This window comes from Symphalangus syndactylus, chromosome 10 (assembly GCF_028878055.3).
Source record: "Symphalangus syndactylus isolate Jambi chromosome 10, NHGRI_mSymSyn1-v2.1_pri, whole genome shotgun sequence".
Classification (NCBI taxonomy): domain Eukaryota; kingdom Metazoa; phylum Chordata; class Mammalia; order Primates; family Hylobatidae; genus Symphalangus; species Symphalangus syndactylus.
The window spans coordinates 62,626,233-62,643,755 of record NC_072432.2 but is presented as its reverse complement, the minus strand read 5'-3'; the positions used below and the strand labels follow the sequence as shown (position 1 = coordinate 62,643,755).

The 17,523-nt window shown below is 40.4% G+C and overlaps 1 protein-coding gene across 6 annotated transcripts in view; it reads right to left on the bottom strand.

Moving 5' to 3' along the window:
- The window catches only part of CDKL2 (cyclin dependent kinase like 2), a 93,037-nt gene that overhangs the window by 51,608 nt on the left and 23,906 nt on the right, over positions 1-17,523 (bottom strand). For all 6 annotated transcript variants that reach the window (XM_055297311.1, XM_055297314.1, XM_055297312.2 and 3 more), the window contains exons 4-10: positions 16,375-16,553; positions 14,722-14,834; positions 13,010-13,149; positions 9,825-9,913; positions 5,857-5,992; positions 4,717-5,018; positions 4,030-4,123 (exon numbers count right to left, since the gene is read on the bottom strand). In XM_055297311.1, coding sequence (XP_055153286.1) covers positions 4,030-4,123; positions 4,717-5,018; positions 5,857-5,992; positions 9,825-9,913; positions 13,010-13,149; positions 14,722-14,834; positions 16,375-16,553 — 1,053 coding nt within the window. The remainder of the gene's footprint in view (positions 1-4,029; positions 4,124-4,716; positions 5,019-5,856; positions 5,993-9,824; positions 9,914-13,009; positions 13,150-14,721; positions 14,835-16,374; positions 16,554-17,523) is intronic.

Here is a 17,523-nt window from a genome sequence, read left to right as displayed (position 1 = left end):
AAAATTGCTAACAAGTAGATAACTTGATTGCTATGAGTTTCTCCTTCTCCCTTTGCCAATTATCAGGGTGTAAGTCCCAGCAAGTAGTAAAAGGTTAAAAGATGGGCATTGATGCCCTGGTTCTTCAGGCCAGCAAGGTTGGGCCTTATAACGCTTCCTAGGCTTTTCAGCAAATAGTTGCTGTTGCCTTCATAAATTTTGAACAATTTATCTTCACATGTATATCATCCCCTAGCTTATTTTTCACTTTCCCAATAAAATTTTGCTATTCATTTTTCTGTATTTGTCCTTGTCTTGCTCCTCAGAGTTAGAATATAATACTATCTTCCTAGGAATACAATTTATTAAGTAAAGAATTGTAACTTCAATCATTTTCCTGATCTTTCTTAGTACTATTATTTCACAGTTGATAAAGTCAGAAAAAATAGTGAGGAATAGCAGCAGCACTTCAATTCTGCATCCTTATGAATTTGACACTTTTCCAATATTTTTCATTCGAGAATCACAGAAAGCCTGTATTCATATGTATGTATAATGAACTACATACACACAAACATATGTATAATGACATTAAGTTATTGAGGTTCCTTGATGCCTCAAACTTAATATTCTGTGAGTTATGCCATTCTGGCTGCCAGAAAGTCTTCAAGAGTCCTGCAGTGAGCTTTTGAGTTTCTTTCTTTTGGATGTTTCTGCCTACTCTTTTCATAGAACAAGCGCTAAGGCTATTGGTTCAAGTCGGCTATAAAATAAAATAGTTAAAGAAAACTATATGCAAGCACAAAAAAATAAAATTTAAAAATGAGTTTAAACTACCAGATTAACATATTCAAAGAGTGAAAATAAAACATATAATATATATATTATATAATATATAATATAATAATATATTTATTCACACATCAGAATGGGGGCATAAAACATGGGAGAGAGGTATTGATCTTTAACATACAAGTTGAAGAAAGTCTAGGCTTAGCTCTGCTTGCATTAATTTTCATTAAGGAAAGACTCCACTGGGTCTTCGCCCTCCTAATCTTCACCTCCTCTCTTGATTACCTCTTCCAAAGAAGAATAAATCAGATCTAAAATTATCAGCCAGCATTGATTATGCAATACCTGAAAGCAGGTTGATATCAGTTCTGGCAAAATGGTATTGAACCAGCTATTTTGAAAAGGCTTCCCGATTAAAATAATCTTCCAAAGCAAATCAGGATTTTAAAACACAAATATCCACGAAGAAACCAAAAAAGAAAGTACTATTGGCACAGAAATTATAAACTAAGAATAATTAAAAGAAGCCCGGCGCGGTGGCTCACACTTGTAATCCCAGCACTTTGGGAGGCCGAGGCGGGCAGATCACGAGGTCAGGAGATCGAGACCACGGTGAAACCCCGTCTCTACTACAAATACAAAAAAATTAGCCGGGCGTGGTGGCAAGGGCCTGTAGTCCCAGCTACTTGGAGAGGCTGAGGCAGGAGAATGGCGTGAACCCGGGAGGTGGAGCTTGCAGTGAGCCGAGAGACTGCGCCACTGCACTCCAGCCTGGGCGACAGAGCAAGACTCCGTCTCAAAAAAAAAAAAAAGAATAATTAAAAGAAAAACAAATGCAATGTCCAAATCACAAGAGAGATGAAAAGGCTGCATTTTTCAGCTCTGAAGATAGTGAGAGAAGTAGAAAAGGGAAATTTGTCTCACATACACACACACACACACACACATACACACAAAATATTCCTTTGGGAATACATCCATACCTCCCTTGGTTGTGAAAAGCATTCATTCATTCAGTGTGGAGTCTTTCCTTAATGAAAATTAATGCAAGCAGAGATAAGCCTAGACTTTCTTCAACTTGTGGGTTAAAGGTCAATACCTCTCTCCCATGTTTTATACCCCTATTCTAAGGTGTGAATAAATGTATTATTATAAATATTTATTATGTGTTTTATTTTCACTCTTTGAATATGTTAATCTGGTAGTCTGAAGTCATTTTTAAATTTTAGGCCAGCCCTGGTGGCTCATGCCTGTAATCCCAGCACTTTGGGAAGCCAAGGTGGGCAGATCACCTGAGGTCAGGAGTTCAAGACCAGCCTGGCCAACATGGAGAAACCCCGCCTCTACTAAAAATATAAAAATTAGCTGGGTGTGGTGGCGGGTGCCTGTAATCCCAGCTACTCGGGAGGCTGAGGCAGAAGAATCGCTCAAATCTGGGAGGCGGAGGTTGCAGTGAGCCAAGATCACGCCACTGCACTCCAGCCTGGGCGACAGAGTGAGATTCTGTCTCGAAAAAAAAAAAAATTATTTTTTCTACTTGCATAGGAAGGAAAAGTACAATGAGGAAAACAAAAGCACAAATCTCTGCCTTGGAATCTTACGTTCTAGTTGGCGGCGACAGACAATATATAAATAAGAGTATATAGACGATGTCAGGTAAATGCAATGGAAAAAAAATAAGCAAGGAGAAGGCATCGAACATAAAGGGAGGCATAATGAGTTACAAGACTTCACAATAAGGTTTCATGTGAGCTAAGGAAGAGAAAAAGCAAATCCATTGGGTTATCTGGGGGAAGAATGTTCCAAAGCAAAAGAAATAGCAAGTGCAAAAGCCCAAAGGTGGGAGTATGTCTGACTATGTTCCAGGAATAACAAGGAAATCAGTGTGGTAGAATAGATTGATGGAGAAAGAGTAGGTGGAGATGGGATAAAGGGTTGGGTGGAGTCAATCATGCAGGCACTTATAGACCCTGTAAGGACTTTGGCCTTTCCTCAGAGATAAGAAGCTAATGGAGGATGTTGAGCAGAAGAATGATGAGGGTTCCACCTAACTTTAAAAGAGAAACATTCTGGAGGCCATGCTGAGAATAATAATGCTCCTTCCTATGCTATCTCTAAATACAATATGATACTATGCTTTAATTTGCTGATCCTCTAGATCATGAAGTCCTTGAAAAGAAAGATTGACTTATTTATCATCAGTGTCTCACACATAATAAATGATTGATATTTATTATATAAATAGAATCGTTTCTTTCTTTTTTTTTTTTTTTTTTTGAGACAGGGTCTTGGTCTGTCACTCAGGCTGAGGTGCTGGGGCACAATTACAGCCACAGCTTACCACTGTAGCCTCAACTTTCCAGGCTCAAGCAACCCACCCATCTTAGCATCCCAAGTAGCTAGGACTACAGTGATGTGCCACCATACCCAGCTAACTTTTTAAAAAAATTTTTATAGAGACAGGATCTTGCTATGTTGCTCAAGCTTGTCTCAAACTCCTGGGCTCAAACTATCCTCCTGCCTCGGCCTCCCAAAGTGCTGGGATTATAGATGTGTGCTACCTTCCCCGGCCAATAGAATACAGCCACCAAAAATCTGGTGTGGGTGAGACAAGACAATTTATCTTTTCATCTACTCTAAAAAAGAACTGACCAGCAATCATCAAGTTGAGAAAATTTACTATGTTACTAAAGAAAAAATAAAACAAGCCAGGCACAGATGGCTCACACCTGTAATCCCAGCACTTTGAGAGGCCAAGGCAGGTGGATCACGAGGTCAGCAGTTCGAGACCAGCCTGGCCAAGATGGTGAAACCCTGTCTCTACTAAAAATACAAAAATTAGCTGGGTGCAGTGGCAGGCACCTGTAATCCCAGCTACTCAGGAGGCTGAGGCAGGAGAATCACTTGAACCCAAGAGGTGGAGGTTACAGTTAGCCAAGATCACGCCACTGCACTGTAGCCTGGGTGACAGAGCAAGACTCCGTGAAAAAAAAAAAAAAAGAAAAGAAAAAGAAACAGAGGAAGGAAGGAAGGAAGAAAGGAAGGAAGGAAGGAGTTTTCAGACTTATAAAACTTATTTAAACTTTCAGAATTTCACATTTATGACTGTGATGGGCTGGGATAATATATGCACCATTAAGGTTTCACTTTATGTGTATCCAAATAGAATTCTCAATTCTTCACTATCATATTTAATTTTAATAAAAGTCTAGAGCTGACTGGTGTTTGCTCTTCTACTACTGAGAACTGCTTACTTACTAATGTGGTCACATTAACGTTACAAATGCCTGATGGGGAATGTCTGCTTGGTTTAACAAATGGAATAGAACACTTCTTAGTTTTCTCATTCACTCTGTAACAACAAAAAAAATGTTTTTAAGTTAGAACCAGCAATAATTATTTTTTCAAGCACAAAACCAAATGACACAGCACCAACTAACAAGCAGTTTAACCAGAATGTAATGTCTATTCTCAAATATACAATGCACATAAATCTGGTGAAACATTCTATTCTTTAACACTACCCTCATGCCTCCCACCAGCCCCCAACTCCTACCAAATACATTACCCTCCTTTCAGCAAAATTCCCAAATGGAGCTTCCTTATACTACTATAGGCTCACAGTCACACCATGCAGCAGCAACCACTCAAAAATTATCTCTTTTAGTATGACAACCTGCTTTCACATTATTAGACTATATAGCTGTAGATTCTCTTCACCTTAAGCAATAAAACCCTACTTTTTCAGGACTTTGGTGAATTGTTTTGATCAAATGCTAATAATTTTCATCACACAGCCAAAAAGCCTTTTGAAACAGCTACCTGACAAAAATGAATAGCATCCAGAATTCTGAGAATAAAAACAATGTGGATGAATTGACAAACCCTTGCAATTTGCAAATATATCCTTAAACAATTTTTTGGTCTTATTTTGCTAATTCATACCTGTAACCCTGAATTGGTATAGTCGCAGTCCCCATTCCAGAATTAATGCCGGGAGCAACTGCAGAAAGATTGTGCGTAAGTGGGGGAATTGCCACACTTGGATTCCTTGTGTGGTCCACGCTGACATTGCTGCAGTCTTTGAAGCTTGTTGAAGGCACTATTTTGTTGTGGCTTGTCCTACTGTCATGGAGACAGCTGGCATTTGAAGCTCTACTGCCTTTTTCAGCTTTTTCTCCATCAATTTTTGAGCCTTTTATTTTAAATAGTTTACAATCCTTAATTTTGGGATCAGCATTGGTACCCTGATCATTAATAAAAATATTAATAAGGTTAATGATCTGAAGAGAATGAAAATTTACCTCTTCTTATAAAGTACTTGTCAACTAGAGCAGAATATCATAAATATCACCTTTTTGAAACTGTTTTCTTTATTCTTCCTAGGGTATTAAAATTAAAGCTAGATTCTTATTCAGATAGTTATTGGGAAAATACAAAAAGAATGGAAATGCAATTCACACAGCTCGCTCAGACACACACACACACATACACACACATCAGTGGAAAAACTCATGGAAAAGGAATCAAGAATGCCACTTTTGTTCTTACGTATTCAGAGTCAGGGAACACAAAACTGATAACTCTTTCTTCTTTTGGTATACTTGATATAAGTGGATTGGTGGTGGATTTGAATTACCTTATCAAGAACAGATCCTGGGTAGTTTACCAGGAAAAGCAAACCTAAGTTAAGTATCCAAATCTCACTTTTCAAATGCTTTACTTCATATAAATTTCTACAGACAATATTTTTCACTCATATCCTTTAAGAAAGATAAGTGGAGTGAGGGTTGTTTGTTCCATGTGTCTGTGTGTATATGTGTGCATGAAAACACATATCTAGATGTTCTTGGATGAATGTGATTCAAGCACTGTTGCACAGTCTGGCGCATAACAGGTACTCAAAACATGATATGTTAAGTTTTCTAAACAGGTAATATCCATTGAGAAGATACATTTTTACAACTAAACTAAAAGTTAACAATTTGCTCACTGCTCAGAAAACTTTTTTCAAAATCATCATTTTTTCTGAAAATATTTTTTAAAAAGTACATTAAATTTAAAATGTGAAACATGAACATTTACCTGTACCAGAAGTGTTTTTCTTTCTTCACCTAAGTAATCATCTTTTTCTTTTTCCTTCTTTCTGTTTTGGGATTTTTTAGATAAAGAAACATTTCTGGCATCTTTCTGTACTTTTAACTGTAGTTCTTGGGAAAACCTACATAAAAATATAATAAAATAAAATTGTAAGACATGGATAAACCTACAAAAAAAAATGACTTTCAAGATATTTATTTTTTTAAAATGGAATGTTAAACTAGTCTATGTTATTAAAAATGAGAAAAATCCTGGCCTAGATCAGCAGTTTGGAAAGGGTGGTGTGTAGATATTTGGGGATCCCTAAGAACCTTCAGAAGGTTCACAAGGTCAACGCTATTATTTTAACATAAAGATGTTCGTCCTTCTCACCAGGTTAACATGAAAGCAGTGGTGGATAAAACTGCTGACACCTTACCAAGAATAAAAGCAGCAAAACCAAAATGTAGTAGCAGTCATTACTTTCTTGATAACCACACATTCTCAGTTGCTTTTTTTTTTTTTTTTTAAAAAAGGCAGTCTTGCTTAAGAATGTCTCTGATGAATCAGCAAAAAGATATTAACTTCATTAAAGCCAAACTCTTAAACGCATCCTTTTTTTATGGTCTGTGTGACAGAATGAGAATATACGTAAAGCACCTCTGCTACAAACCAAAACGCTATGGTTGTCTTAAGAAAAATGCTTGCATAATTATTTGTGATACAAACTAAACTAGATATTTTTACTTGAAAGAAAGACTGACAGAAAAACTATGGTTATTAAGACTTTGGGCCCTCCCTTCCTTCCTTCCTTCCTTCCCTCCCTCCCTCCCTCCTTTCTTTCTTTCTTCTTTTCCCTCTCTGGCCCAGGCTGCAATCTACTCGGCTTGCTGCTGCCCGCGCCGCGGACTGCCTGGGACTGCCGGCGTGCGCCACCGCTGCCTGCCTTTTCTCCTTTCGCTGCAGGCACGCGTTCGCCATCTTGGCCACGCTGGTCGCCAGCTCCTCACGCCGAGTGCTCTCCCTGCCTCAGCCTCCCGACGTACTGGGACTACAGACGGAGTCTCGCTCACCCAGTGCTCAGTGTTGCCCAGGCTGGAGTGCGGTGGTGTGGTCTGGCCTCGCGGCAGCCTCCGCCCCCCAGCCGCCTGCCTTGGCCTACCAGGGTGCTGGGATTGCAGCCCCTGCCCGGCCGCCGCCCCATCTGGGAAGCGAGGAGCGCCTCTGCCCGGCCGCCCCGTCCGGGAAGAAGTGAGGAGCGCCTCTGCCCGGCCGCCCCGTCTGGGAAGTGAGGAGCGCCTCTGCCCGGCCGCCCCGTCCGGGAAGAAATGAGGAGCGCCTCTGCCCGGGCGCCCTGTCCGGGAAGAAGTGAGGAGCGCCTCTGCCCGGCCGCCCCATCTGGGAGGTGAGGAGCGCCTCTGCCCGGCCACCCATCGTCTGGGAAGTGAGCAGCGCCTCTGCCCGGCCACCCATCGTCTGGGAGGTGAGGAGCGCCTCTGCCCGGCCGCCCCGTCCGGGAAGAAGTGAGGAGCGCCTCTGCCCGGCCGCCCCGTCCCGGAGGAAGTGAGGAGCGCCTCTGCCCGGGCGCCCCGTCCGGGAGGAAGTGAGGAGCGCCTCTGCCCGGCCACCCATCGTCTGGGAGGTGAGGAGCGCCTCTGCCCGGCTGCCCCATCTGGGAAGTGAGGAGCTCCTCTGCCCGGCCGCCCTGTGTCTGGGTAGAAGTGAGGAGCTCCTCTGCCTGGCCGCTCCGTCTGGGAGGTCTACCACGGAGGCCAGAAGCAATGTGGGGGCTGGACGTGGTGGCTCACGCCTGTGGTCCCGGCACTCTGGGGGGCGAGGCGGGTTGATCACTTCGGGCTAGGAGTTCGAGACCAGTCTGGCCAACTTGGCAAAACATGAAGAATACAACAGACAAACCAACCAACCAACTCAGTGACAACAAAACAGGTCTACCCTGGAGTCATACTCTAATTTTTTCTATTTTCTTCCCTTTCTGATCCTTTATCCCACTTTCTTTTTCTTCCTCTTCCTTCTCCCTCTTCTTTGTCAAATAGAGGATTGAGTTATTATCACTGATCCATATAAAGTCCCTCTCTCATTTATTTTAACTCCCACCCCCCATTTCTATTCCCCGACTTCCCATGTGCAACCTTCCTAATATGTTTGATATGCATCTTTTTGTTTGTATGTATTTTTAGAAAATGTTTATTGTTTTTGTATGCAAAAATTAATAAAAAAAAAAAAGACTTTGGGTCTATGGGAAACATTTTCTTTTAACAAATAAAGTCATCTTGTCACTTCAAGGAAAACTGAAATTATTGTGTCAATGATAAAATTCAAAATTTTATGCAAAAATTACAATTCTGTTAAACTTGTATCCACCACTGTGAGCTTAGCAGCTTCCCAAAACTCACAAACTTTTATGAGATAGAATGTAATTTTTGATGCTGTACAAGAAATATATCAATATTTTTAGGATCTGCATAACTCAGCAAACTAATATTTTCCAAATGACTAAAGCATGATATTACAAAAGCATGCATGGGTAAAAGATCCATTAAAAAGTCAAGACAGACAAATGGGTTTTAGTTTAACGAAGGAAGAAAAACTCAATGATATAGTTTCAAATTCCACAATGCAACCAGTCTTTAAGAAACTACCACTTAGGCAGGGCGCGGTGGCTCACACCTGTAATCCCAGCACTTTGGGAGGTCGAGGCTGGCTGATCACGAGGTCAGGAGATCGAGACCATCCTGGCTAACAGGGTGAAACCCCATCTCTACTAAAAATACAAAAAATTAGCTGGGCGCGGTGGCAGATGCCTGTAGTCCCAGCTACTCAGGAGGCTGAGGCAGGAGAATGGCACGAACCCAGGAGGTGGAGCTTGCAGCGCCACTTCACTCCAGCCTGGGCAACAGAGCGAGACTCTGTCTCTAAAAAGAAAAAAAAAAAAAAAAAAGAAACTACCACTGGGCCGGGCGCGGTGGCTCACACCTGTAATCCCAGCACTTTGGGAGGCCCAGGCGGGTGGATCACCTGAGGTTGGGAGTTCAAGACCAGACTGACCAACATAAAGAAACCCCCTCTCTACTAAAAATACAAAATTAGCTGGTTGTGGTGGCACATGCCTGTAATCCCAGCTACTCGGGAGGCTGAGGCAAGAGAATCGCTTGAATCCAGGAGGTAGAGGTTGCAGTGAGCCAAGATCGCACCACTGCACTCCAGGCTAGGCAACAAGAGCAAAACTCCATCTCAAAAAAAAAAAAAAAGAAACTACCACTGTCAAGTTTTGCTGTGGTATCAGAGTTTTGGTATAGAACCAAAGAATACCCACAATTATCTACTTACGTGAGGCCAAAGTTTCTTCATATACTTCCACAAAAACAACATATCACAACTAATTGAGTACAGAAGCAAATAGGAAAACCTAGCTACCTTTTATTAAGCTACATGTTACTGCCACTCATCTTACTATTCTTTGTTTCGTCAGCTGCACTGTTGCCAGCAGCTTGAGCAGCACAGAAGACCATGCCAGCAACTCTGGCACCCACAGGTTTGGCATATCAAGGTCTCCAACACATCAGCAGTGTCAGCAGTATCAAAGGACTTGGTGTGGCATGAGTTTGGCAGCAATAGGAGGTGGCACTTTTGTAACTACATCAGCATCTAAGATGATGGCATCACACAGTTGGTAGCAACATAGAAATCAATGACCTGACTGGTAGATGTCACCACAGGGAGACAGAAAGAAGAGCATAAAATGACTGCTTCATGAAAACCATTTAGTAAATGTAGGAGACCACCCCTAGGAACTGCATTATTGCTAAGGGAATATGGGGGTAGGGTGGTAGATATCTGAGATCCTGCAAAGTAGGTGGGAACAGAAATAAGAGAAGTGCTGTTTGTGACTATTGTGGAAGGCTTACTTTAACCCTAGGTTGGTATGGCCTGAAAAACATGGGTAAGTACTATACCTCTCAGCAAATCCATCCATTTGAAAGAAATCATGGTGTAGGAGCTCAGCACAGAAGGGTCTTTTGTCAGGGTCAATATGTAAGCATTTCTGAAAAATTAAGAACACTTAGAGTTCATATCAAAGAAAAACTACCTACATTTAAATTTATAAATATAGGAAAAAAACCATCTTTATCGTCAACGATTTTTTTTTTCTTAAGACAGGGTCTCACTCGGTCACCCAGGCTAGAGTGCAGTGGTGTGATCACTACTTAACCGCAGCCTGGACCTCTCTAGTGTCAGGTGATCCTTCCGTCTCAGTCTCCTGAGTAGCTGGGACCACGGGTGCGTACCACCACACCCAGCTAATTTTTGTATTTTTTGTAGAGACAGGGTTTCGCCATGTTGCCCAGGCTGGTCTCAAACTCTGGGCTCAAGCTATCCACCCTCCTCAGCTTCCCAAAATGCTGGGATTACCAGCGCCATCCACCACACTTGCCCACCAATGAATTTTACACATCTATAATCAAGGATAAAGAATAAAGCACAAATCTAGACAATGACCATCAATGGTTGCTAGTATCACAAAAAGACCACCAAACATTCAGTGTCTCTATATGGAAATACACAATACCTCCTATGAAGTAGTGTTGCCAAAAAATCAACCTGATTCTGATCAAGCTCTAGCTCTACTGTGAGTTTATAAGAAATACAGGACACGGAGGAACATGTATACTGCATTATGTAGAAAATTCTAAGGACAAACAACTTAGTTTCTTCAACAAATAAATTGCAAGGTTTAAACAAAAAAGAAAGAGATGAAGAGAAGCTTACGAATAAAGTTTTAAAATCATATAGACCAATTGCAATCTATAGTCTTCATTTACATACTAATTCAAACTATGAAATGAAATTTTGTGAAAATTAATGAAACTTTAAACATCAATTAGATATTTTATGATAGTAAGAAATTATTTGGAATTTTTTAAACTTAAGGCTATTACAGAACGGAAAGGAAAGGATTTACCCTGTGCTTATCCCTAGGCTAGATGCTTTACAAAGATTATTTTATTTTATTTTATTTTATTGCAAAGTCTTGTTCTGATTCATTAAAACCCCTAACATGCCAGTAAAAATAGAAGGGACTCAATAAGTAGCTTTAAATGAACAAGAAAAGCTCTCTGCATAACTGTGCTACTTATAAGTAAAATAATATGTCTGGGATTTGCTTCAAAATACTCCAAAAAAAGTTGAAGAATGTAGATAAATTAAACAAGATTATCAAAAGGTTGATAATTGTGGAAACTAAATGATAAGTACATGGAGGTTTGTTATACAACTATTCTTTCTATTTTCTTTTCTGTTTGAAATTTTCCATAATAAAATGTTTTAAAAGTTTTATATGATTCTTTAAGGTACGATTAAGGTACACAAGTTGGACAATAGTTTTACCTTTATTCCCTTTTTATCTCCTTACAGATAGATCATAAAGCTTGTACCAATTAAAAATATTTGCATCTGTTGGAAGATTATGTAAAAAACTGGAAACGTATTATTCTAAGAACTTGTTATAATTAGTTATAAGCCTATTAAACTTCATGAGTTAAAGAATTAAAAAACAAAACAAAATGGGTAAATGTTATAGCCTAGTGTTTTAGAGGTACGTATTTTATCAATACTTTAAACAATCTTAACTGATGAGAAATTTTTGAGCTAAAAATTCCCCAAAAAGGTCAACTTTTAGAGTTGATTCTCACTTGATAGAATGAAAACCTCTCTAACATCTTCCTTAATCAAATACAACAAAAAAGTATTGGCCATTTGTAAACTGCCTGCAGCCAATCCAGTGGCTAAGCAAAAACCCCTTTGATAATATCATACAGATCATGATCCTATGCCCTATCTTTTATGTTTTGTTTTGTTTTTTTGACACGGAGTCTCGCTCTGTTGCCCAGGCTGGAGTGCAGTGGCACAATCTCAGCTCACTGAAACCTCCACCTCCCAGGTTCAAGCAATTCTGTGCCTCAGCTTCCCGAGTAGCTGGCGTTATAGGCACGTGCCACCACGCCCAGCTAATTTTTGTATTTTTAGTAAAGACGGGGTTTCACCATCTTGGCCAGGATGGTCTTGAACTCCTGATCTCATGATCCACCTGCCTCGGCCTCCCAAAGTGCTGGGATTACAGGCATGAGCCACCACGCCCGGCCATCCTATGCCCTACATTTTAATATTTTCCTACTTCCCTATCCTTTATTTATTTATTTATTTAAAGAGAGAGTTTCACTCTGTCGCCCAGGATGGAGTGCAGTGGTGCGATCTCAGCTCACTGTAACCTCTGCCTCCTGGGTTCAAGTGATTCTCCTGTCTCAGCATCCCGAGTAGCTGGGATTACAGACATGTGCCACCATGCCCAGCTAATTTTTTTGTATTTTTAATAGACATGGGGTTTTGCCATGTTGGCCAGGCTGGTCTCCAACTCCTGACTTCAAGCGATCCACCTGCCTTAGCCTCCCAAAGTGCTGGGATTACAGGTGTGAGCCACTATGCCCAGCCCCTTTTTATTTTCTTATCCTACTTTTATTTTCTTTGCCATTTACGCAAGGCTTGTATTTTAAATGTTAAACTTAAAATCATACAGTGTTTTTATGTTTTTAATATGTTTTTCAATGAGGATGTTTTCACATTTACAAAATGCTAGGTAACAATAAATTTTTTCTTAATGAGTTTTAAAACAGGTAAAATTTTCAGTACTTTTTCTCTGAAGTTACCCCCATCAAATTATTTAAATTGTTTCTAAATGCACAAAAATTAAAATTATTAGAGGAAATTGTTGAGCTAAAAGATCAACTAGAGGCCAGGCGTGGTGGCTCATGCCTGTAATCCCAGCACTTTGGGAGGCCGAGGCAGGCGGATCACGAGGTCAGGAGATTGAGACCATCCTGGCTAACACAGTGAAACACCGTTTCTACTAAAAATACAAAAAATTAGCCAGGCATGGTGGTGGGCGCCTGTAGTCCCAGCTACTAGGGAGAATGGCGAAGCTTGCAGTGAGCCAAGATCATGCCACTGCACTGCAGCCTGTGTGACAGAGCGAGACTCCATCAAAAAAAAAAAAAAAAAAAAGATCAACTAGACAAGAAAAACAAAAAAGTCTTGATAGTGCATAAATTCCCTGTCATAAAGTGTAAACAATAAGTATTATTACCTTTGCTAAATCTATCACCACTTTAGAGAGCTTAGGATAGCGTCTTTCAAGAGGTTCTCTTTCCTTGATTTCAGGCAACCTTACTCCAGCAAACACAGGATTTTTATAAAAAAGCTCCTGATGTCTTGGAATTATATTACCTGGAAGTGAAAACAGCACATATCTCTGTTATTATACAACATGATAGAAATGGTGAAGAGACAGGTGGTGTGAAGTAGAGGAAATAGTGGAACACAGCTTATGGAGTTTGGGGCTCTCTCAACATGCAAAATTGACCAAAGACAATGCTGTTACTGTGGTGGTATATGGCAGTCTTAAGGAGTGTAGGAAAAGGACAGGTAAAAAATATTTTATAACTTTCCAGATATAAGTACCAGCACTTTGTTTCTAACTAGAAAGCATAAAGTGCTGAATAAAACAATAAAAATATTAATAGTCATATGGACAGGATCTAATCTAGATGAATCAGTTCTACCCCTTTAAGAATTTAATATTTGGTCAACTGATTTTGTGCTTATCTTAAAGTCAGATTTGAGCACTTTATCTTTTTTCTCAACTTTAATATCTAGTTGAATGTAAAACATATCTGAAAATTCCACTGTAAGAAACCATTGTACTGCTTATTTAATTTCTAATCTGAAAACTTCAAATCAAATAGTTAAATTACCCCCAGGTATTTTCCCATTATTTCCATTTCTAAGCTCCATCTTCAAACATGAAGTTGATATTTCAACAAACGTAAGATTTTGATAGTCCAGCTTTGAAAATCTGTCAAAAGCACTAATAGCAGAAGTCCAAATCTGTGGCAAGATTAAACCAACCTTGGAAATCTCTGTGTCTCTCCTCTTGAATGTGAAAGTAAGGACAGTAGTCTATTACACCAAATGCTTACTGACTCAAGAATAATAAATGATCATTGCATCCTCTCTACATGTAATTAACTGTATGTAAAAGTACAGAGAAATGCACAATCTCTGCTCTTTTCCTCTCTCTTGAGGGGAAAGGGGAGGTCAGCGTGATTAAGAACATGCATCAGGGCCGGGCACGGTGGCTCATGCCTGTAATCCCAGCACTCTGGGAGGCCGAGGCAGGAGAATCGCTTGAACCTGGGAGTCGGAGGTTGCAGTGAGCCAAGATCGCCACTGCATCCCAGCCTGGTGACAGAACGACACTCCGTCTCAAAGAAAAAAAAAAAGAACATGCATCAGATAGACCAATGCCAGACTGAAGGAAAAAATAAATTAAAACACACACACGGCTGGGCCCGGTGGCTCATGCCTGTAATCCTAGCACTTTGGGAGGCCAAGGTGGGCAGATCACCTGAAGTCAGGAGTTCGAGTCCAGACTGACCAACATGGAGAAACCCCATCTCTACTAAAAATACAAAATTAGCCAGACACGGTGGCACATGCCTGTAATCCCAGCTACTCGGGAAGCTGAGGCAGGAAAATCGCTTGAACCCAGGAGACAGAGGTTGCAGTGAGCCGAGATTTTGCCATTGCACTCTAGCCTGGGCAAGGAGAGCGAAACTCCATCTCAAAACACACACACACACACACACACACACAAACATAGTTTTCCTATATGCTCCCTACCTTCACTTAAAACATATACAATCTTTAATGCAACAGCTTAAAAAATCACAAACACACAGGCACAAACAAATACGCAGAAAAATCTCTAAAATTTAAAACACAGATGTGTAACCTTACCTAAACACATCATAATATGATATAGCTGATCAATATCAGAATCTCCAGGAAATAGGGGTTCCCCCATGAACATTTCAGTTACCAGACAACCAATGGCCCACACATCAACAGCCCTGAAAGAAAAGCAATGTGGTGTAAAATCTGGCATCCTAATATGCTCCAAAACCCAAAACTTTGTGAGCACTGAGGTGATGCTCAAAGGAAATGTGAACCAGAGCATTTCAGATTTGGCATGCTCCAATGGTACAATGCAAATATCCCGAAATCCAAAAAAAAAAAAAAAAAAACCCATCTGAAATCTGCAACACTTCTGGTCCCAAGCATTTAGGATAAGGAATACTCAACCTATAGTAAGCCTTAAATTACCCATGAAAAGATATTTCCCTATTAAAGTTCTAACTCCCAATTTTGCATAAGTGAGCTTTCCAGAAACTTCAATCATGTGACATAAAAGGGAAATGCCTTCTGAAAAGCCAGAACAGTTATTATGTATACTTTATTCTGGAAATAAAACTCTCAGGCTCCATTTAGAGCCTATTCATTCTTTGTTTACGCATAACTCCAGCAAGCTTGACCAATCTATGCTATGCCATCGTACACTGAAAACAGCATACCAGAAAGAGGAGGTGACTGCTAAGGATAAATACAGTAACAATGAAGAGAACTGAGGGCTGATAGGGATAAATTTTTTCTTTTTTTTTTTGAGACAGAATCTCACTCTGTCACCCAGGCTGGAGTGCAGTCATGCAATCTCAGCTCACTGCAACCTCCGCCTCCCAGGTTTAAGTGATTCTCCTGCCCCAGCCTCCCAAGTAGCTGGGATTACAGATGCATGCCACCATGCCTGGCTAATTTTTGTATTTTTAGTAGAGACGGGGTTTCACCATGTTGGTCAGGCTGGTCTTGAACTCCTGACCTCATGATCCTCCTGCCTGGGCCTCCCAAAGCGCTGGGATTACAGGTGTGAGCCACCGCGCCCAGCCTAGGGATAAAAATTTTGAAACTATCTTAAAAATCAGTTACAAGAACTCAAAGAATATGCAAGCATCATTTGGCATAGAAACAACTACCTTAAAATGCGTAAGGTTATTGCTGAATTATAAAATGGCACAACAATTATAACATGGTAGCAAAATAAGAACTCAGTAATCAAGAAAATAATAAATAATCTTTAGTGTTCTCTGACAACAGAAATTATAGAAAATATTTTAGAAAGATTTCAATCAAAAGCAGTAAAAGTTACAATCCTTTCTTCTTTGAAGAATTCCCTTGTGAAGACAATTTATGTTTTAAAAACATTTTACTTAATTATATTTCTGCCTCCACCCTTGCTTACTCCATCTTCCCCATTCCAACAATGTTACATTTAACCAATCAATGTTCACCTCTCTTTACAAGTGATAAATATATCTATTTCCGACCCACTGTATAAAATAGACCACTTAATTTCCGCACCTCTAAAATAAGTAAACTTGTTTCACAGGAACGTTTAAAGGGGAAGCACCAAAAATGATTATAAGTCACTTTACATAGCCCCTGAAACTCAAGCCTTCCTTTCAGTATTAGAGGGATCATTTGCTATATCATAAACATATTCCACTATAGCAAGAAGCAAGAGTAAAAATCTACTCCTCCCCATTACCGATGTCTTACTTGCCATACTTGACGTCACCAACCAATAGTTCTGGAGCTCTGTACCATCGGGTTGCCACATAATCAGTATAAACCTCCCCAGGAGCTGCCAATGTTCGTGCAAATCCAAAATCGCACAGCTTGACAACGCCAGACTGGGAGACTAATATATTCTCTGGCTTTATATCTCTGTGTATGATCTAGACAAGAAGCAGAGTGTGATGGATGTTAAATAAAATTAATTATTTTGGGGCAACTGCTATGTGCAGGGCATTGTATTTTGTCCCTATAAAGAATACAAACAAAAGCATAGAAAGTTGCTCCTAGCCTTAAACAACCTAGGACCTAGTTGGGCAAGAAAGAACATTTATACTTGAAATTTTATTTAAACAATCAAAAATATTGGATAAAATATATTTTTCAAATTACTTAATCAACTGTTCAGTTAATGACTGCTCTGAAGACTAAGAGAGTAAAGCTATCATTGAAGCTGGGGCAGTCAGGGAAAATTTTTATGAAAGGAGTGGGCTCTAACATAGGTCTTTAATACTAAGTATGACCTAGATAAATAAAGAGAAAGAAGGGCAACCCAAGTGAATGTAACAAGGAGAGCAAGAATGGAAATGGGGATAGTTAAGAGATTGTGGGAAAACTTTTTTTTTTTTTTTTTGAGACGGAGTCTTGCTCTGTCACCCAGGATGGAGTGCAGTGGCGCGATCTCGGCTGACTGCAAGCTCCACCTCCCGGTTTCACGCCATTCTCCTGCCTCAGCCTCCCGAGTAGGTGGGACTACTGGCGCCTGCCACCACGCCCAGCTAATTTTTTGTATTTTTAGTAGAGACGGCGTTTCGCCGTGTTAGCCAGGATGGTCTCAATCTCCTGACCTCGTGATCCGCCCGCCTCGGCCTCCCAAAGTGCTGAGATTACAGGCGTGAGCCACCGCGCACGGGCCAAAAACTTTTTTTTTTTTTTTTTAAGACATTGTCTTGCTCTTGTCGCCCGGGCTGGAGTGCAATGGCGAGATTTCGGCTCACTGCAACCTCTGCCTCCTGGGTTCAAGCAATTCTCCTGTCTCAGCCTCCCGAGTAGCTGAGATTACAGGCGCCTGCCACCATGCCCAACTAGTTTTTGTACTTTTAGTAGTGACGGGGTTTCACTACTTTATTCTGG